This window comes from Lynx rufus, unplaced genomic scaffold, assembly GCF_022079265.1.
Source record: "Lynx rufus isolate CCGP_SWC_20201006 ecotype Redwood Valley unplaced genomic scaffold, mLynRuf1.p SCAF_15, whole genome shotgun sequence".
Lineage (NCBI taxonomy): Eukaryota > Metazoa > Chordata > Mammalia > Carnivora > Felidae > Lynx > Lynx rufus.
In genome coordinates, this window is record NW_025814829.1 from 54,403,320 (window position 1) to 54,426,759 (window position 23,440).

At 34.5% G+C, this 23,440-nt stretch overlaps 1 protein-coding gene across 2 annotated transcripts in view; it reads left to right on the forward strand.

Annotated features, from left to right (window-relative positions):
* The window catches only part of FMN2 (formin 2), a 393,006-nt gene that overhangs the window by 254,689 nt on the left and 114,877 nt on the right, over window positions 1-23,440 (forward strand). For both annotated transcript variants that reach the window (XM_047076425.1, XM_047076426.1), the window contains 5 exons: window positions 4,050-4,141; window positions 4,286-4,415; window positions 6,164-6,310; window positions 9,771-9,830; window positions 9,977-10,097. In XM_047076425.1, coding sequence (XP_046932381.1) covers window positions 4,050-4,141; window positions 4,286-4,415; window positions 6,164-6,310; window positions 9,771-9,830; window positions 9,977-10,097 — 550 coding nt within the window. The remainder of the gene's footprint in view (window positions 1-4,049; window positions 4,142-4,285; window positions 4,416-6,163; window positions 6,311-9,770; window positions 9,831-9,976; window positions 10,098-23,440) is intronic.

Genomic DNA, 23,440 nt, shown 5'->3' on the forward strand with positions numbered 1-23,440 from the left:
AGCCACCCAGGCGCCCCTGGATGTCTTCTTTAGAGAAGTGTCTATTCATGTCTTCTGCCCATTTCTTCACCGGATTATTTGTTTTTCGGGTGTGGAGTTTGGTGAGTTGTTCATAGATTTTGGACACTAGCCCTTTGTCTGATATGTCATTTGCAAATATCTTTTCCCATTCCATCGGTTGCCTTTTAGTTTTGTTGATTGTTTCCTTTGCAGTGCAGAAGTTTTTTGCCTTCATGAGGTCCCAATAGTTCATTTTTGCTTTTAATTCCCTTGCCTTTGGGTGTCGAGTAAGAAATTGCTGCGGTTGAGGTCAGAGAGGTTTTTCATGCTTTCTCCTCTAGGGTTTTGATAGTTTCCTGTCTCACATTCAGGTCTTTCATCCATTTTGAGTTTATTTTTGTGAATGGTGTAAGAAAGTGGTCTAGTTTCATTCTTCTGCATGTTGCTGTCCAGTTCTCCCAGCACCATTTGTTAAAGAGACTGTCTTTTTTCCATTGGATATTCTTTCCTGTTTTGTCAAAGATTATTGGCCATATTTTTGTGGGTCCAATTCTGGAGTCTCTATTCTATTCCATTGGTCTATTGTTTAACATAGTGTTGAAAGTGCTAGCATCAGCAATCAGACAACAAAAGGAAATCAAAGGCATCAAAATTGGCAAAGATGAAGTCAAGCTTTCACTTTTTGCAGATGACATGATATTATACATGGAAAACCCAATAGACTCCACCAAAATTTTGCTAGAACTTATACATAAATTCAGCAAAGTCGCAGCATACAAAATTAATGTACAGAAATAAGTTGCCTTCTTATACACTACTAATGAACCAACAGAAAGACAAATAAAGAAACTGATCCCATTCACAATTGCACCAAGAAGCATAAAATACCTAGGAATAAACCTAACCAAAGATGTAAAAGATCTGTGCTGAAAACTATAGAAAACTTATGAAGGAAATTGAAGAAGATACAAAGAAATGGAAAAACATTCCATGCTTATGGATTGGAAGAATAAATATTGTTAAAATGTCAATACTAACCAAAGCAATCTACACATTCAGTGCAATCCCAATCAAAATTGCACCAGCATTCTTCTTGAAGCTAGAACAAGCAATCCTAAAATTTGTATGGAACCACAAAAGACCCCGAATAGCCAAAGTAATGTTGAAGAAGAAGACCAAAGCGGGAGGCATCACAATCCCGGACTTCAGCCTCTACTACAAAGCTGTAATCACCAAGACAGCATGGTAATGGCACAAAAACAGACACATAGTCCTGCCTAAGTTTATTTAAAACATTCTCCCTGGCCTCTCCTCCAGGAGTCAGCCCGAGGACACTTTTCTTTTGTGCTATCTTCTTTGTTCTCTGCCATAAGCCCCAATAAAGCCTTGCCTGAAACTCCTGTTTGGCCTCTGATTAATTTCTATTGTTTAGAGAGCCCAGGGGCCAGGTATGGTGTGGAATGGAGTGGCATTTACTTCCTTATCATCCATAAAGCAGCACTGTCAACCCTGGGCAACTTTTCTTTCTGAAGTCAGCAGAAATGGTCTGATAGAGCATAAGTGTCAAGGGCCATGCAATTTGTAATTCATGTATACTGAATAATTTGGGGAATAACTCTACAGTTTTGCCAGAAAGTCACTTTATTCTCAAGACATTGGGGCATTTTATCTTTCTCTCCTATATTTGATTATTATGATGATTTACCTTAACCATATTTTTTTTTTCTCTCATAGTTGTTTGTTCAGATTTTATGTGTTTTTATTTAAGAGCCAGAGAAATTTACTGAGTGCATGGAGTCAGCTTCTGATCATTCACCTGCTCATACCAGCACTCAACTAGGTTGAGTCTATGTCAGGTTATCTAAGGTTCTAAAAACAAAAATTAAACCAAGAAACTTAATTACTTCATCAGATTGTAGATTTTTTTTCTCCCTGTCGACGTTTGGGTATTGAATGTGATTGAGTTTGAAGACAGCAGACTAATTTTCTGCTCTGCTAAGCGAAATAAGTCAATCAGAAAGAGACAAATATCATATGATTTCACTCATATGTGGAATTAAAGAAACAAAACAGATGAACATATGGGAAGGAGGGAAAAAAAGAAGAGAGAGAAACAAACCACAAGAAATTCCTAATGATTGAGAACAAACTGAGGGTTGACAGAGGGAGATGGGTGGGAGATGGGCTAGATGGGTGATGGGCATTAAGAAGGGTACTTGTGATGAACACTGCGTGTTGTATGTAAGATATGAATCACTGAATTCTACTCCTGAAACCAATATTGCATTGTGTGTTAATTAACTAAAAGTTAAATTAAAAAAAGAATAGAGAGGTTATATGGACTGGAACTCTTTATATACTGTATTTTGGTGCAGACCTCCATGTCTTAAAATAACCCTTGTCTTATCAATATTCTTAATTTTAATATTCTTTTATAATATTGCCCTGGGCACTCATTTGCCAGAAAGATGAGCATTGTCTTTATTAACAGCCATCTCGTTAGTTGGTTTTAAGTGGTATAATGATGGGATCTGTGGGGCAGACTCTTATGGACAGTAACTATGATAGGTGGTGTTTACCTCCCTAAAATTCTTGGGCCAGGTCACAATAAACTGGTGGGAAAAAGCAAGATTACTATACAGTTGAGATTCTAGAAGCAGGTTCTAAAACTTTGGAGTAGCTTGGGATATTTCCATTAAATTCATGCTTTTTAATTCTTTGGATCTTTTGTTGCATTGTATTTCAAACGCAAATTTTATTTTCAATAAAAACCCTCAGAAGATCTACTGATCTGTCTTCAAACCCTCTTCCGCTGTTAAAAGAAGCTTCATTTGAGGGTTCATGGCTGGCTCAGTCAGTAGAGCATGCGACTCTTGATTTCGGGATTGTGAGTTCAAGCCCCACAGTGGGCATAGAGCTTACTTAAAAATAAATGAATAAAATAAAAAGTGAGCAGTTTTAAAAAATAAAAAAAAAATGAAACTTCATTTGAAGAACTAGTCTTTGCTAGTTAATACCATCACCTGAAACCTGCATTTCAAGAGAATCAGTGAATGCAAAACAGAACATAGCTGTTTTTCAGATGAAATCTTTAGTTTCTATAAACCTATTAGAGTGTATCTCATACAGTAGTTCTTGGCTAAACTGCTTTAATGTTTAAACAAAAAAATAATAATAATTAAAATAATAATTTTAAATTCTGAAAATTAGACTCAAATTCAAAATATGGTTGTCTACTCACACTTCTCAATGCATTGAAGTACTGTATTTGGATGTTTTGAAACATCTTTATGAGTTATAAAATAAAGACTGCAAATATAAAGCATCCAAATTTTTCATAAAGAAGAATAGATGCGTGTTTCTCCATGTCTGTAAAATCTTCCACCATATATTAAAAATGCAGAAGAAACTTTCCTACAAAGAAACAAATTCAGGATGACAGACTTTTAGCTTGTAATTATAAATGGTAAAAGAAGATATTTTGGAAGAAAAGAAGCCTAAAACCATTTTTGTGTCAAAAAGAATATTCAGCAGAAAAATCAACCTTTTATTTTTGTTCCAGGACTTAATAATTCAATTGTATTTTTCCCCTAAAAAAAGCCATAAACAATGATTGCAATGGTTAAATAAGTACTTTGTTTTTCCTTTAAAAGTCTTATAACATTATGACCAAATTACTTCCAAATTTATCTTGATTGATTTCTAAAAAAGACATACCACTTTAAAATGAAATTCTTGTATTCTAGAGAGTATTACAAACAGCCAAAAAACAAGAGAGGAAAACTGTATTATTTTAAAGCATGCTTAAATAAATAAATGTTTTGCAGATCACTAATAGCCAATAACATTATTTGGAAGGTTTGGAGGTGATCTGGTTTGCATTAAACATATTTACACTTTAAAATGCCTTCATGAATTAAGTCAAGCTTTACTGCAAACAGATGCTAAGAAATATGAAAATATATAGAGTTTGCTGTATTAAGATTATCATAATCTAAGGGACTCATTTCATAAGATTTTCAATAACTGTTTGGCATTATATTTTCCAGAGAGCACAATCAGATGAACTGGAAAAAATTGAAAAGCATGGCCGGTCCTCCAAAGACAAAGAAAATGCCAAGTCTCTGGACAAACCTGAACAGTAAGAACACCTCAGGACCTTGTTGAGGGCAGCCTCTTTCCATTTGGAAAATGTAGCATCTTCCGTGCATAATTGTTATGAATATGAGGATAAACATCTGTTTATATGAATTATATTCTTCTTAACTTGGCTTTATTTCCTTAGGTTCCTTTATGAACTGTCACTAATCCCCAACTTTTCAGAACGAGTCTTTTGTATCCTCTTCCAGTCCACATTTTCAGAAAGCATTTGCTCAATTCGTCGCAAACTGGAATTGCTACAGAAATTGTGTGAGGTGAGTTCCAGTCCATAGACAGCTGACGATTGAGTTCTGATATTTAATTGTGTTCAGCCATGTCCACATTTCAAAATCGTTTTCTTTTATTTACTCTACAAATAAATTTGGAGAATAGCAGTTCCACAAAAGAGAACATACGATGACTAGTTTCAAGATCAAAGAAAAACTTGGAGAGTTGCACGCCACGGGGCCGGTTGCTGAAGTGTGCTCGTTATGCTCCCACGTCCGGGGATTTCTGCCCCTTCTGCTTTTGCCAAAACAAAATTTTCACTTTCCCTGGTCCTTTCTTACATCAGACTTCAGATTAAATGTGATTTGAAGGCATTTTATTTATTTGCCTTCAGTTTTGGAAGGGGCCTTCAACAAATTGTTAATGATTCCATCCAAATGATTTAGGAACAGCTGTATGACTCAACAGAAGATGAATATTCTCCAGAAAACAAAGAATAAATGCTTGGCATGAATTACCAATATTACCATTTAAAACAATTTGTCAAAAATCAATAGTACCATTCGTTCTGGTTGTGGTAAATCATTTTGAAAAGTAGTAAGATGTTATTAAAGACACATTTTCGGAGGAAAGAATACTTGCAAATTCCAGCTAAGCTTCATGTTTTGGAAGAAGTGAGTGTGAACTTTTCAGGGATAAATCTAAATTTGGAATTAATCGTTAAAACTGTGTTTTGGTTTCCTACAATTTATGCCAAAAATTTGTATCGTAGGTACAATTAGGGTGACGGCAGCGACATTCTTTTCTAGTAGTTCTCATATTACAACCTTATTTGTTTTCCATGCAGTTGCACCAGAAATGGCTTAGAATGGTGTCTGTCACTTTACAAATGTGTACCTGAATTCTTGTAGGTGGTACAACTTCCTAAAGCTAACTTTGGGTAAACTAAAAATAAAACTATCCTATAATCCAGCATTTTCACCGTTAGGTATTTACCCAAAAATACAGATTTGAAGGGGTACATGTACCCCAATGTTTATAGCAGCATTATCAATAATAGCCAAACTATGGAGAGAGCACAAATGTCTGTTGACTGATGGACTGATGAATGGATAAAGAAGATAACTTATATACATATATACATATGTATATACATATGTATGTGTACATATATATGTATAATGTACATATATATGTGTACATATATATGTATATATATGACGGAATGTTATTCAGCCATCAAAAAGAATGAAATCTTACCATTTGTAATGAAGTGGATGGAGCTAGAATGTATTATGCTAAGTGAGATAAGTCAATCAGAGAAAGACAGATACCATATGATTTCACTCATATGTGGAATTTAAGAAACAAAATGGATGTGAACCTATGGGAAGGAGTGTGGGAAAGAGAAGAGAGAGAAACAAACCACAAGAGACTCTCAATGTTAGAGAACAAACTATGGGTTGACAGAGGGAGGTGGGTGGGGGATGGGCTAGATAGGTGATGGGTACTGAGGAGGACACTTGTGATAAGCAGTGGGTGTTGTATGTAAGTGATGAATCACTGAATTCTACTCCTGAAATTAATATTGCACTGTATATGTTAACTAAACTTTAAATAAAAAAATAAAGTTAACTTTGGAGACACTACTCTTAAAATATCCTAATAATATACAATGATACAGTTTGGATGTGACCCAAAATTATTAGTATGATATGAATATCTGCCACTGACTTAAGAGAATTCAAAGAAAACTTTGTCTAAGAGATAAAATGTTCTTTACTCTATCTTACAGACATTAAAAAATGGCCCAGGGGTTATGCAGATTCTGGGTTTGGTTCTTGCTTTTGGCAACTACATGAATGGTGGAAATAAGACTCGAGGACAGGCAGATGGCTTTGGGTTAGACATTCTTCCGAAGCTGAAAGATGTTAAAAGCAGTGTAAGTATTTTGTGTGAATGAATGTAGGCAAATTGAGAATTAGAAGGTTTGTTTAGTAATGAGTTTGACTGTAAACATGTTGTAATAAATGTTTATGTTCCAAGGTCAAAAATGTCTTTCTGTTCTGAGCTAGGTAAAAGTATGTGGCCTTCATATGTTTATGATTTTGTGAATGTTTCCCAAAGTGAATAATTATTAATACTATGTTTAATGAATAATTGAGCAGAGAATAAAAATAATTATTTTTTCAGTCTATCATTACCATGTCTGCTAAAATTTATCCTTTTGGAGTCTGAGGACTAATTAATTTTCATAAATTAGACAGTATTATTCTTCTCTTATGTGTTAAGTAATGGAGGCCAATAGGCTTGTGTTTTAAAAACAAACGAAGATGGGTGAAAGTAGATTATAAATAAAATGTAAAAAATTATCTTGTTTTTCTACATATCATATTCCCCTTGACACTGGTATATGTGGGAATGCCTAAGCCCTTTTGCAGGACTAATTAATTTTTGATCCTACTTCTATACTGGTATTTGTTTAAAGTTAACATCTAAGAGATTATGAGAGTGCCAGTAAAAATATAAGATTAGGGAATAACCATGATGGTTAGAATTAATGTCTGAGAATATAAACTTAGAAGATAATAGAATTCTATTTCTCCGATGGAATCTCTACACAGAACTGTATGATAAAGGAAATTATGGACATGTTTTTAAAACATTAAGTTTAAGGGGTGCCTAGGTGGCTTAATCAGTTGAGCATCCGACTTCAGCTCAAATCATGTTTCGAAGTTTGTGAGTTCGAGTCCCACATTGGGCTCTGTGCTGACAGCTCAGAGCCTGGAGCCTGCTTCAGATTCTGTGTGTGTGTGTGTGTGTGTGTGTGTGTGTGTGTGTGCCCCTCCCCTACTCACACTCTGTCTCTTTCTCTCTCAAAAATAAATAAACATTTAAAAATATTTTAAAATATTAAGTTTAAGTAAGTAGTTGCCTCATAGAAATGGAAATAGTAGAATTGTTCTTCCTAGATAAAGAATATAGTTGAACCTTGAATGATGTGGGGCTTAGGGCACTGACCTCCCGCTCAGTCAAAAAGCCACGCATAGGGGCGCCTGGGTGGCGCAGTCGGTTAAGCGTCTGACTTCAGCCAGGTCACGATCTCGCGGTCCGTGAGTTCGAGCCCCGCGTCGGGCTCTGGGCTGATGGCTCAGAGCCTGGAGCCTGTTTCCGATTCTGTGTTTCCCTCTCTCTCTGCCCCTCCCCTGTTCATGCTCTGTCTCTCTCTGTCTCAAAATAAATAAACGTTGAAAAAAAAATTAAAAAAAAAAAAAAAAAAGCCACGCATAACGTTTGACTCCCAAGACTTAAGTACTAACAGCCCACTGTTGACAGGAAGTCTAACCAATAACGTTAATCTATTGACACCTATTTCATATGTTATATGTAACATATATACTGTATTCTTACAATAAAGTAAGCTAGAGAAAATATTATTAAGAAAATCATAAGGAAGAGAAATTACATTTCCAGTATTATACTGTATTTGTTGACAAAAATCTATGTGTAAGTGGACCCACGCAGTTCAAACCCATGTTGTTCAAGGCTCACTTTATGTCTCCCTCATAAGAAACAGACACTTTTTTTGTTGTTGTTTCTGGTGGTCAACAACTCATTTGTTCATTCATTCATACATACACTCATATATTCATTTAACATTCTTTCATTGAGTTCAGTGAAATACCAGTTACTACTTTTCCAGAATTGAATAAAGCACAATCCTTTCTTGGAATACCAGCAGCATGTAATTTTTGTGATTTTTTTATGGGTATATTTGTTCAGATGCTAGTATATTTGTATGACACAAATTTTCATAGGAACCTCCAATATGTCAACCTGATAAATCACATTTGTTCAAAAGCAAAAGCTCTCTTGGAAGCATTGAATAGTTCTTAACAACTGATTGTTGAATTGAAACAAGTAACTTTTTCAAATAATACTGGAACGTAAATATCATTGACCTAATTTTTAACATAAAAATGGATCTGAGAGAGATGCTGATAATCATAATTACATATGAATAAAGGATTATTTGGTTTTTTTTATTGGGTTAGTATATCTTGTTCAACCTCCAAGTAAGTTAAATTTTATTAATTTAAATAATTAAGGAGTATCCTAGATAAAAATTACATAATAAAATCAAGAAGCAAGATTTTTTGTTTTTAATAATTTCATTTGCATTCTAATAAGAGTTATACTAGTCTTCCTGATTTGATTCTTGCTCTATAAAATGAATATAACTGTGTCTACTTCTTAGTACTGTTTGTGGACCTGTGTGGACTCAGATCACTCAGAATTTTCACTCAGCATGCCTATCAGCAGGCAGTTAATAAATGTTTTGTTAATTCATTCAAGTACTGCTAACTGTACTGCATATTTCTTTGAATTATATTAGGACAGAGAATGGAAAGTTGGTTAAATTATATGCAAGCAAATGGTATTCCTGAAAAATATATTACTTTTACTATTATAAGATATTACTGCATAATATCTTATTATATTATTACTATACATTACCATGAAGAAAGTCTCTAAAAGCTGTATTATCATATGTCAAACTAAATTATGAAAGGATATTGCTTTTTATAAATAGAGGGAAAATAATCGTTAGATTGAACATTTCAGGGAATGTAGTTTGTGTCATATGGTTTTTAAATGTGTGTGTGTGTGTGTGTGTGTGTGTGTGTGTGTGTATTTGTCCTCCCACATTCAGAGTATCTAGTTCTAATTTTGAATGATGAAAACTTAATACCTTTTAAATGTGCCAGAAAGGAGGTAAAAACCTATTCTTTGAAGCCTGTTAGAATAGAAACAATTCTACATTTTTTTCCATAGAAATACACACTGCATTGTTTATAGCTGGCTAGATATTAATTCCACAATCTCAGATGCTGACATAGCAATTTATAATATAGGTTCGCATTTTTAAAGCTCCTGCTTACTTGAAATTGTACTTAACTTTATTTTCTTTATCTACTAACAAGCCTCAATCAAACTTACTGTTGCAGATTGATACCTGCTGGTCCAGAAGTGGTATAGAAATGCTGGCAATGTTTAATCATTTCAGTTAAGATAGTAGTTATACTTTTAAACATAAAGCATGATAATTAGTGAACTAATTTTCTGATCAAAGAGGGTAAAACTGGAAAGTATTCACAGTTGAGACTCCACCCTTGAACAGCTGGGCTTCCACTTGGGGCTTAGATTAAAACACTGGGGAAAAACAGGATCTTCTGTGCCATTGAAATCCTTAGATGTAGTGGCTGTAATACTTTGAAATATAGAATTTCACATTTTATTCTAAATGTTCTCATCTGTGTGTTGATTTACTGGAATCTATTTTATTTGACGCTCTAATATTTAAAAAATATATTTTTACTTACTTTGGTCTTTCTGCCTAGGACAATAGCAGAAGCCTTTTGTCATACATTGTCTCCTACTATCTTCGAAATTTTGATGAGGTAAGGCAATTTTTACAGTGATATTTTGTTATTGTTTATTGTTGAGGGATTTGGCAGTATTTGCTATTTTGCCATTGCCATTGTTGTATTATTTTTATTTATATTGATGCTGATTTGTTTTAAAATTATGTGTTTTTGCTAATTAGGATGCTGGAAAAGAACAGTGTGTTTTTCCACTGCCAGAACCTCAGGACCTTTTTCAGGCTTCACAGATGAAGTTTGAAGATTTTCAAAAAGATCTCAGAAAACTAAAGAAAGACTTGAAAGGTAACTTATAATCTTAAAGAGTCATGTTTGTATTATTTATGCTTTGTTAATGAGAAAAAACTGACTTTTCAATGTTTTTTAAGACAGCAAATCTTTAACAGCTTTGTAAAACTAGATTTTTTTAGTGTGGCAAAAGAAAAATTTTGCCAATAGACTAGTTTTTTTGTTGTTCAAAAAGTTACGTGTATCAGACATTTAGATATTGAATAGCATATTGGTTATTTGAATAGCAATCCTCTTGATCAGAAACAAATTTGATCGTCTTGTTTACATTTTATAGCCAAGAACATTTGTCCATTTATCATGATATTGTTAAAAGATAAATAGTTCCTCCCTATTGGGTATACTTGCACAAGATGTCGTGGTTTGTGAACTTTCCTGGGAACAAAAATCTTCTCTCACATGTTTGGTCAAAAAACACACGTATGTATTAACATCTTTATTAACAGTCACAAAGCCTTGTATCAAATCATTTTGAAGAGAGTCTAAAATTCTTCAGATTTCTAGAAAAGACCCTGGATAGCCAAAGCAATCTTGAAAAAGAAAACCAAAGAAGGAGGCATCACAATCCTGGACTTCAAGCTATACTACAAAGCTGTAATCATTAAGACAGTATGGTACTGGCACAAGAACAGACACTCAGATCAGTGGAACAGAATAGAGAACCCAGAAATGGATCCACAAACGTCTGGCCAACTAATCTTTGACAAATCAGGAAAGAACATTCAATGGAATAAAGACAGTCTCTTCAGCAAGTGGTGCTGGGAAAACTGGACAGAGACATGCAGAAGAATGAACCTGGACCTTTCTTATACCATACACGAAAATAAACTCAAAATGGATGAAAGACCTAAATGTAAGATAGAAAGCCATCAAAATCCTCGAGGAGAAAGTAACATTTTAAAATAAAAAATACCAAATTGGAAAAGAAGAAGTAAAATTGTGATTATTTGCTGAGGACATTTTATATACAAAAAATCCTAAAGACTCCACCAAAAACTAGGAGACTAAAAAACTAAGTTGCAGGGTACATAATAAATATACAAAAATATATTGCATTTTTATATAGCAACAAAGGACTATCCAAAAGAGAAATAAAAGAAACAATCTCATTACAACTGCATCAAAAAGAATAAAATACCCAGGGATAAATTCGACCCAGAATGTGCAAGATCTGTACACTAACACCTATAAGACATTGATGAAAGAAATTAAAGAATATGCAAATAGAAAGCTATTCTGTATTCATTGTTTGGAAGACTTAATATTGTTAAAAATGTCCACATTACCCAAAGCAATCTACAGATTCAATGCAATCCCTATCAAAATTCCAATGGCCTTTTTCACAGAATTAGAACAAATGATCCTAAAATTTGTATAGAACCACAAAAGATCCACAGTAGCCAAAGCAATTTTGAGAAAGAATACAGCTGGAAACTTAATACATACCTCCTGATTTCAAGGTATATTTCAAAGCGAGAGTAATCAGAACAGTATAGTATTGGCATAGATCAACTGAACAGAATAGGAAGCCCAGAAATAAGCCCATATATATATGGTCAATTAATTTATGACAAAGGAGGCAAGAATATACAACGGGGAAAGGATGGTCTCTTCAATAAGTTGAGGCTGGGAAAACTGGACATCCAAATGCAAAAAAAAAAAAAAAAAAAAAAGAAAAGAAAAGAAAAAAGAAAAAGAAACTGGACAGTATCTTACACCATACCCCAAAATTAACTCAAAATAAGTTAAGGACCTGAATGTAAGACCAGAAACCATAAAACTCATAGAAGAAAACATAGGCAGTAAGCTCCTTGATATCAGTGTGGGTGATATTTTTTTGGATCTGACTCCAAAGGCAGTGGCAACAAAGGCAAAATAAACAAATGGGATGGCATCATACTAAAAAGCTTCTACACAGAGAAGGAAACAATCAATGAAAGGACAAAGCAACTTACTAAATGGGAGAAGATATTTGCAAATGATAAATCCCAGAAGGGGTTAATATCGAACCTATATAAAGAACTCAAACAACAACAAAAACATAAACAATCCAATTACAAATGGGCAGAAGATTTGAATAGACATTTTTCCAAAGAAGACATGCAGATGGCCAAGAGGCACATGAAAGATGCTCAACATCACTAATCATAAGGGAAATCCAAATTAAAGCCACAGTGAGATCTTACTTCATGCCTGTCAGAATGGCTAGGATCAAAAGGACAAGAAACAAGTGTTGGTGAGGATGTGGAAAACAAGGACTCTGCACTGTTGTAGTGAAAATTGGTGTAGCTACTGTGGAAAACAGTATGGAGTTTCCTAAAAAAATTTAAAATACAACTGTCATGGAATATAGCAATTCTACTTCTGGGTATTTATCTAAGGAAAATGAAAATAACTAATTTGAAAAGCTCTGTGTGCCCCTGTATTCATTGCAGCATTATTGACAATAGCCAAGATATGCAGGTAGCCTAAGTGTCCATCAATAGATGAATGGATAAAGATGTGGTATGTATATATATGTATATACAACCACACAGAGGAATATTACTGAACCATAACAAAGAAGGAAATCGTATCATTTGAAATAACATGGATAGATCTTGAGTGCCTTTTGTTGAATGAAATAATTCTGACAGAAAAAGACAAATACTGTATGATTTCACTTGTACGTAGAATCTAAAAAGAACAAAATAAAACAAAACAAATTTCATAGATACAGAGAATGGATGGGTAGTTGTTATAGGGGAGGGGTTTGGGTGGTAGAAAAAAATGGGTGAAGGGGATCAAGATGTACAAACTTCCAATTATGAAATAAATAGGTCACGGAAATGTAATATACAGCAGGATGACTTTAGTCAGTAATATTGCATTAAAAATTTAAAAGGTGCTATTAAAAGAAATCTTAAGAGTTCCCATCACAAGGGAAAAAAATGTTTGTTGATAGATGTTAACTATTGGGGTAGCCATTTCATAATGTATACACATGTTGAATCAGTACATCATTTACCTAAAACTGGTATCATCTTATATGTCATTTATACTTCAATGATAATTTTTAAGATAAAGAGATTTTATGTGAGAAAAAGTAATGTTTATACAGATAGTTTACATATATATATATATATACACATATATATATATATTTTTTTGTTTTGGTTGTAAAATGTCTTTGTGATCATGCAAATGTGATCATGCAAATGTGATCATGCATGTGATCATGCAAATGTCTTGTGATCATGTTGCAGAGTTGAGAACACCTCAGTTGTGTGTGTAAGCCTCCTGCAAAATCTGTTAAGCACTGACAGGGAATAAATAAGTTTATGTGAGATTTTCATTTGATGTTGCATTACTAGATAAAATGAAGAGACTTGATTACCTCTGTCCATAAATCAAATGTGATATCACTTTTTAAGAGATTGTATCCCAATTTTGAAATATTTATCCAAAGATTTTGATCTAGAATCAAATTTATGAAGTTGATATTTTCATCACAGATGCTTTTACATGGATTTAAATCCACAGAGCAACATCATATACTTACATTTTCTAAACACTCAATAGCATTCGTTTATAGTCCTGGTGCATGTTAGGCATTTGCTAGTTTGCCACGGATACCAAAAGATATAAGTACCACTGCCAAAGGAGGGTGAAATTCTGTCACTTAGGTGTTCTCCCTTAGAGCCTCAAATACGGGTGCTCACTGATTGAGCCCAAGAATGACTGCCTCATTTAAAAAAGATACATAAAACTATGTTACATTTGTACAATACTATATTATTATGTATTTAAGAATGATTTCTTGGGGCGCCTGGGTGGCTCAGTCGGTTAAGCGTCCGACTTCGGCTCAGGTCATGATCTCGCGGTCCGTGAGTTCGAGCCCTGCGTCGGGCTCTGTGCTGACCGCTCAGAGCCTGGAGCCTGTTTCAGATTCTGTGTCTCCCTCTCTCTCTGCTACTTCCCTGTTCATGCTCTGTCTCTCTCTGTCTCAAAAATAAATAAACGTTAGAAAAAAAAAATTAAAGAATGATTTCTTAAAACAATAAGAAACCCAAACCATTCATGTGTAGTATGTATTATACTTAAAATTTTGCCAGGTATCTTGGTTTGCTTATAAAATTCTGTTTCCTGTTTCTCTCTCTCTTTTCTCTCTCTCTCTGTCCTTTGATTTGGTGCTAGGGGCATTTCTGGAATATCTGGAAAATATTTCACATTTCGATCAACAATTCAGTCTTGCAAAGTAGGATTTTGTACTTTACCAGTGACTTAATAAATGAGTGGAATGGTAATCTTATTACCAGGGAATTTTCTATTTGGTTCAGTTGGTTTATCACTTTGGAATGTTACCTCATTTATTTTTCCAATCTACATAGTTTCTTACTACAATTATTAAATGTACATGTAGCCATGAAAGTGCAAGTTCTCACAAGTCTTAGAGCTAAAACAAAGGAACAACCACCCACCAGATAGTGGTGTTGAAAGGAAATGTAACCATCGCCACTGAGTACTGTTTCTTCTTGCTCATCTGTCTTCTTAAGTAATGTGGTTCACTACACGGATTAGGCACTGCAGGAGCGTTTTAGCAATTTTTAGTACTTTAGAGGGTTGAGAAGGTGGTGATTTTAAGCCCCACAGTTTATACTTTCTATTGGTTGAAGACAAAGTTCTCTAAAAAGCGATCAACTATCGCCGATAGCATCTGTTAGAACCGTATTTTCTCATTTGTCTATGAATTGTTGCAATTTGCTGCTCTAGCAATGGGAAGTTTCATGACCAAATGAATGAATATAAGAAGTGCTGGGTAAGATGAAGAGAATTTAAGGAGTTCTCTGAAAGAAGGGTTGGCAGCAGTTTCCTAATTTATTTTACCACAAAGTCCTTTTTTTCAGAGTATCTGGTAGTTTCTCTAGTCAGTGGAACACATTTTAAGAAATACAAACCTGGTCCCAAGTTAGTAACAGACGCATGGCATTTTCCAATGAGGAGCTTACAGTGAAAGTGGAGAAAGAAACTGTAGTTTATGAACTAATGTTCATTTGTGTTCTAGTAAAATGAGATTAGTTGAAGAGCTATTTAACACGCTGTCAAACTGTGAGGTGTCCTTTGAATGCTGACAAAAATCATAATTTAATCATTCCTTTAATGTTTTGCTTTTCCAAAATTTGAGTTTTCCCACTGGGGAAAAAAGATATTTTGTGACACAAGGAAGGAAATCTTAAGAGCTGAAATTTAAATTCATTTTCTGGGAAAGTTTTAGCATGAATGCAGCATTTCATATTAACAAGTCATAAAATAAAATTGCCTTGTGTTCCTTTCTGGAATGAAATGGGTATAAATAGATATGTACGTTGATTTGACTAAATGGGTGTCAAATGGGAGATTATTGGATTATGTTATTTTTAATATTATTTAAAATAATGTCTACTTTGACAAATAGCCTGTTAAAAATGATTCCTTCTAAGTGATCAAATTAGGTAATTCATTTAGGAAAATTCAAAAATTCAAATAGCCTGTTCACTTTTTTCTTTTTTTTTTCAAGAAGAAAGTTGTTTTTAGAAGGTTTAGAAACTGAGCTGATGTGTATACAGAACTTATCCAAATACTTTCCATATAATAAATATCCAATAAATATTGGCTATTCATGAGGAAAAATAGAATAAATTATGTGATTAATTTGATAAAAAAGAAACTGTAACCATTAAGTTACTCATCTTCTGCCTCTATCACTTGTTTTATTTCTGCTTACAGACGCTTTCTATGTCTAAGGAAGACTGGGAAATAATATGCTATGGCTCAGGCATTTTAATAAAACAACTGAATCTCATTTTAACGTTTTGTAAGAGCATCCACCAAGTTTGGTGTCTATACCTGTTCCTGAGATTTCCACAGCTCCTCAGGGTACTTCTCTGGATTTCTGAGCTCAGTGACATGTAGTTTGTTAAGCAACCTGATCTGCTTTTGATCTCTTTTGGCTGTCAGCAGCTTTTCTTGATGCAGCCATGCCAAATGATGACTTCTGTTCCAGTGCCTTTCTTAGTTAGAAGTTGTAGCACTTGCCACATGACTTAAATCAACTCAACATGTACAAGTCATTGAGTAATTAAGTTACCGGAACTGGGCAAGAATGTTCTCAGGCAAATTATTTCAGTATTCTCCCCCCCTCCCCCCACTTCAATACCAGACTTGAAAATGTTTAAAATTCATGAACTATATCTTCAAATTGAAGTCATATCTGTGTTCAGACATATACAGGAAAACCCAGTCTTTAAAATTGTTTGTATTGATTTACATTTGTTTGTAACTATTTTATTTACAATTGTAAATTTCTGATTTTTTTTGTGTAAGGAAAGAATGATGTTATAAACTCAACTCAAATGCAACCAATAGCTTTTTAAAAAATAACATTTTATTATGATTTTAAAATGAGTATCAGTGCAGCATAGGAACAACAGACAATATTGAAAAATGCAGAAGAGAAAGTAAGTTTATCTGTGGTTCTACAGTCTAATGGTAAATAATGTTAATATTAGCCATATTTTTTTTAATTTTTTTTTTCAACGTTTATTTATTTTTGGGACAGAGAGAGACAGAGCATGAACGGGGGAGGGGCAGAGAGAGAGGGAGACACAGAATCGGAAACAGGCTCCAGGCTCCGAGCCATCAGCCCAGAGCCTGACGCGGGGCTCGAACTCACGGACCGTGAGATCGTGACCTGAGCTGAAGTCGGACGCTTAACCGACTGAGCCACCCAGGCGCCCCAATATTAGGCATATTTTTATCTGGTGTTATTGCATGCATATGCATGAATTATACCAGTGGAGCCATGACATATATAATTTTTGGCCACTGTTATTTACCCTGCTTTATATTTGGGTCATTTAATTAATTCACATTTACATTTTCTTCTTCTGGTTTTCTATTGTTTTGACTAATTTTTCAGTGTTCTCTCTCTGAATCTTCTAATACATTTTGGAAACCGTAGATAATATTTCTATTAATTTCTGTAAATTAATTATTGAACTTAAATGTTTAATATATTTTTTAAATTTATATATCTTTTTAGCATACTGTAAATTTTATTTATCTTTCCAAATAAGATGAGAGTTTTGGAACATTCTATCTAATAATTAAACTCCCATCTTTCTTCTAGTGTTATTTTTTGGACTTCTAGTCCCAATATTTTTCTTCTAAAAATTACTAATGTCTTATAATCCTTAGTAATAATACTTATCAATATTAAATCAATCACTATGCTACCATTTTTAGTTCCATTTTCCTCCATCTCATTTGGGTCTTCTCTTACTGAGGGTTGGTGGGTCTGAAATTCTTAGTCCAAAAAATGACTGAAAAAAATCCTCCTCATTTTTGAATTATTATTTTTTTGAATATCGAATCCTAGATTGACTTGTTTTTCTTCAGTATTTTGAAGATACTTTTTCTTCTGCTTTTGGGGTGACTTAGAATTCATTCATTCATTCATTATCTTGCTCTGTACTTAGTGAGAACTTTCAGCTTGAAAACTGTTGTTTTCTTTAATGTCTACAGAATTCTCAGCAATTATCTGTTCAGTGTTCATTACTTTTCTTCCCTTTACCTGAATCTCTTTTTAGATGTATATTACAGCCACTTAGTCTAACTTTCTGTATCTCCCAATTTCTCTCTCATATTTTAAAAGTCTATCCCATGTTTTTTGCTGTAGTCTTCATGCATTCCTCAACATTGTCTTCTAGTTCATGAAGTCTCTCTTCAACTCTGTCCAATGTGATGTTCGTAATATCAGTGCAACTAATAATGATATATTTGTTTCCAAGATTTCTAATATGATTTTTTATTAGATCTATTTTTACCTTTAAAGTAATTCCATGTTCTTATTTTGGATATTATTATTCCTTTATCTCTTTGATGCTTAAAAAATGTATTGAAGACCTTTTTGAATTTCTATAGTTTTGTTTCATCCTTCATTTGTCAATAGTTTTAACTTATTTTTCTACACATTAGTTTCATTTTAGTATTGGAATGTTGACTTAGAACAAATGTCAGAAAATTACAGCCTGTGGGCTAATTGAGCCCTCTTTTTGTAAATAGAGTTCAGTTGGGACATAACCATACACACCCAATTATGTACGTATTGTTTATGATTGCTTTTGTGTTACAAGTTGAGGATTTGACTGTAACCATCTATCAATCAATCTGTCTCTTGCTCTCTCCCTTCTCCTGACCCCCCCGGATCCTGCATTCTCTCAGTTGTTTCAATTGCTTTGTCCTGACCTGTTTTTGGCTCCCTGGCCAGAACCAAAGCTTGTGTTAGCAGCCTGGGGCCCCTGCCCTTTGCCCACATGTACATGCATATAAGGCTTATTGCAGGTTCAATATCAAGCTAGTTAATGACTTAGCCGAGGTCTTGCCTGGAAAGCTATGCCTGCCTATGCTTGCTCCCCCAGGCACACAGCTGCATGTGGACTGTAGTTGTTTTCATCCTCCTTTCATGATTTGGGGAACTCAGTCACAGCTCCGGGCTTTCAGTTGTGAGACTGGTTCCATTTCTGGCTGGGTGAATTCTCCCTTCACCAGTCTCTACATAAACCAAGATCTCCACCTTCTTCTCTGCAGGCACATTCCAGTGACCTCTCACTTCAGCACTGCTTATTAACTTGGGAGACGTTAATATTTCTGGCCCAAGGAGATATTAACATTTTTTACATCATAATGTGGTGTTTGGTGTTCTCTTTTTATGTTTTTATTTATTGCTATGTGTCTTCAGCAGAAGAAAGCCTCAGCCTATGAATTCCTCATTATATTGACTAGACATCTGTATTCACTTTTATAACTTACATGTTTTTTCCCACTGAAAATTATAACATGAGCATTTTCCCATGCCATTTAATACAATTCAAAAACCATTTCAGATGATTTCACAATAATCCTTCTTATGAGTGTGCCATAATTTAGTGAGTAATTTGATTCTTGTAAGAAATTAGACTTTTCCCAGTTTTCCCTACTCTTAAGAAATATGTTGAACATCTTTATTCATAGTGCTTTTACTATGTCTCTGTTTATTTCCTTAATATAGATTCTTAGATTCATAATTACTAGATCAAAAGCACTGAACTTACTTTTTTAGATTCTTGATGACTTATTAGATTTAGAGTGTAAGGAATCTTAGAGAAATTATAGTCTAATACTTTAATTTTCATTCAACAAATTTTCGTTAAATTAATAGAAAGTACAAATAAAAAATAGACCCTTCCCTCATAGTTCATAGCCTAATAAGAGGGCCAATGATTATATGAATAACCACCATGAGGTATAATAAATGTATTTTGGTGATATAAATAAAATACTACAGAAACACAGAAAAGGTCATGATTAAATATATTTGAAAAATTATATTTAAATTGGACTTTGAAAGATCAGTAAAATTCCCTCCAGGAGAAAGAAAAATAAAATTTCAAGCATTGGAAAGAGCATGAACAAAGTCACTAGTCTTGTGACTATTTCAGTTTTGATTGTCTATTGATCTGTGAGGCCAGGAATTTTTTAATTTATACCAAGTTTATATCTGAGGGTAAAAAACATTCACGCCTGAGTTGGCTCATTACAGAATTCATAAGTAGGGTCAATATTGTGCATATATATGGTTTGAAAAAGCCCAAAGCCAGTAATTTTGATATGCCTTTCAAGGTAGTTTGCTGTGCCTACTCCATGCCAGTGTTTTATATGCATTGACTCAATTTAATCTATGTGATGTTGATATTATCATTAATCCTCTCTTTAGTGATTAGGTAACTACAAGTTATAGATATTAAATACCCTGCAAATGAGGGCTGGATTTCAACCTGAGGAGCCCAATCCAGAGCTCATCCTCTTAACATCAACACTAATATTGCCCCTTGTTTAGGTTTACGGAATGGAGCCCTTCAGGGAAGATTTGACATTGACCGTCTTTCGTTCTTACAACATACCTGACATGATCTGGATTTAGTGAGTGAGTGAACCAATAAAGTAAAGAAATGGATGGTGAAATCTGCTAAAACTAGAGCATAAGGTGCTCGGGGGTGTGTAATTGGAGGATGTCTAGGCATACTTGGGAAGGGTTTTAAGGACTGACTGAGAAGTTTGGATTTGATTGTGCAATCATTGCTTAGACATGGGAATGCTTTTAGGCAAGAAAGCAACACACTCTGACATGCATTTCTGAAAGCCAGTTTTGAGGATTTTGTGAATGATGGTTTAGAGGGGAGACTAGAAGCAGGAGACCTAGCTAGTTATAGATGTTGAGTGCATAAGCTAAGTTCCTTATGGCTGCAATGAAGAGTAGGATAGGTTACAGGAGTTTTACAAGGTTTTGGAACAGGAATCTGTAATTGCACTGACATATATAAGACAAAGAAGAAAGAGGTACAAGAGGGCTTTAAATTTCTAGCTTGTACACCTGGATGGATGCAAACCTATTACAGAGGGAACACAGGAGCAGTGTTCCATAGGGATGGAAAGTAGTCTATGACTTATTTTATACATATTAAGGTCCTTCAGAACTTGAAGAAGTTCTGTCAAGAATGAAGTAAAAAAAATATGCAAGGAGCATAAGAAGCCCACAGTCTGTTGTGATTTGGCTAAGATCAGAGTTCCAAGCTGAGTCAGCATGGACACCCAATTTCACACATTCCTTTCAGCATGCTTTCCACTGCCCACCTAGATTTTGGTCCAGTATACCTCCCCACATACAGTGTGTTCTGTAACCCATTTCTTATTACATCTAGAATTGTTATCCCTACTAAAAATCAAGAGCACTTAGTATTAGAATGATACAATTAAAAAATACCTATACTAAGGTATAATTTGGTTAGAAATAGGTGAGAACCTGAATCTTTCAGATTATAGTGTGTTTTAGCATGGCATATTGAAGAGTGGAAGGGATACTAATAGAATCACACATTAGTTGTTGAGCTCTATTTTCTTTTTATAAGGCATTTCTGTATGCCTTGTTTTTCTGTTGCATCATGTGTACCTGTCTCGTGTAATACAAATCTTTTACAAGTGATCTATCAAATTTTCATTTTCCTTATTCTTCTCTGAAATTGTGGAGCTGTATTTTTACTGCATGTAATTTTCCTTGTTGGAATTTAGTATGTATCAGACATGTCTATAAAGTACTAAACCTGGTCTAAGTCAACATAGTTTATTCAAATATGTGTTCGCCTCAGAGGCAGCTGAACTCAGAATTGGCATTTATTGAGCACCTTTTATTGAAGATACTTTGCTCAATCCCTAGAAGGAAAAGATGAAAAATAAATTGATCATTACACTTCAAGAATGTGTCATGTAGGTAATTACAGACAGGTAATTACACCATAGTATAGTAATGATGTTAACAGAAAGCAGAGTGCAAGGTGAGCCTGAAGCTGACTAATTGGCTAAGGAAGACTTGAGTTAGGAATTGCTGTTAGAATGGAGTCATGACTTATGAATACTTTATAGGTGAAAAACTTATGGAGGGAAATTTGGACAGGCAGATCACCAAGTTCCATGGCATGAGAGGAGTATGTTCTTGGAATTGTGAATAATCCGACATGACTCAATTAGAGGCTGAGTGCAGGGAAGTAGAAAGTGATAAAACCATAAAGATATGTAGCAACTGGATCACAAAAGCCAGCATATGCATGCTGGACGGGAAGACTGGAAATGGATAAGGAGTGTGTGTGGACCTAGAATAGGTGGGAAGGAGAATGAAGAGGGGCAGAGGAGGATTTCAGGCAGAGGAAAGGTCCAAAATCCCCTGTATTCTTGGAACACAGTGAGTATGACATAAGAGAGAAACTTTTCTTATCATGTAGAGTGTACAAGTTGATATGCTTTATAGCTTTACATTTTATCCTAAACATAGTATCCGGCCCCTTGAAGATTCTGCTTACGGAAGTGGAGTGACATGACTTATGTTGTGGAAATATTGCTCTAGCGGGCATAGAACTGGGGAGACCAGCTATGAAGGAACTCAAATAAAAGATGGTAGTGGTTTTGACCAAGGATGATACCGAGACGATCGAAAGAAACTAACAAATCTTTCTAATTTTTAGGGGCAGTAAGAGTGATGTAAAGCAATTGTACCACTTTATATGACAACACTATGCAGGTTGTCATAATGTTTTGCTGTTTGACATGTTTGCATTTATTCACAAAAGACTTGAAAGAAATGTTTTAATTTCTGATATTTTTTCCAAAGCTAGTAAGGTTCAAATATCGTTTTCTCTCTTCTCATACCCCCTTTCTTCCTCCATACTAATATGCACATGCACTTAATTCAAGTAAACATTGTTCAAGATTCTTAGACTTTTCCTGCTGTAAATCTCTTGAATCTATCTCCATTACTTTCAGTGGTAATTTTGCTAGTGGAAGGGAGAGTTAATGAGAAGAAAATCAAGTTGTCAGTCATTCAATTCTAAGATTTGATGCCATTTATTCATGTTAGAAAAAACTAATAAAGTTGTACTTTCTCACTTAAACTAATCACTTATTTTTCTGACAAGACTGCCTTGAGAAGACCACGGCTAATTAAAGGTGATTAGTTCTCTGACATTTTGAGTTAAGATACATTTAATTTCATAAATCATTCATGATTGTGTTACAAAGTATACTTTACAAAAATGTTTTTCTTTTCTTTTTCTTTTTTTGAATTAATCTTTTCTAGATTAATTCAAAGATGTAAGATGCCCTTTTGCACAGGGACACAGTATAAGCAAATTATCACAGGAAAGCATAGTCTTCCCATATGTAGTATGTGGTCACTATGGGCTTAAAGTCATTTACAACAATCTCGATGCAAATGTTTCATTCTCTGCGACTGAGGTTCTGCAGTTATTTCTTTCTTCATTTAAAATTGGCAAACTCCTATTCCTTCTTCTGTACTCAGCTAAAGTTGATTTCTCTTCAGGAAGCTGTCTGAATGACTTGCCCAGTAGGAGAGCATCGGTAAAGCTACCTTGGTAGCTATCTAAATGGAGATTTGCAGAGATGCATCACAGCAAGTTAAATGTGAACATGTGAGAGTCAAAAACCATCTCAGGATACAGATTAGTAGTATACTTTTCAAAAATATAGTGGGGTGCCTGTGTGGTTCAGTCGGTTAAATGTCCGACTTCATCTCAGTTCATGATCTCCTGGCTCATGAGTTTGAGCCCCGCATCAGGCCCTGTGCTGACAGCTTAGAGCCTGGAGCCTGCTTTGAATTCTGTGTCTCCTCCTCCCTCTGCCCCTCCCCTGCTTATGCTCACTCTCTCTCTCAAAATATATAAACATTTAAAAAAATCTTTAAAAATTTTAGGAAGAGAACGTGAAATATTGGCAAA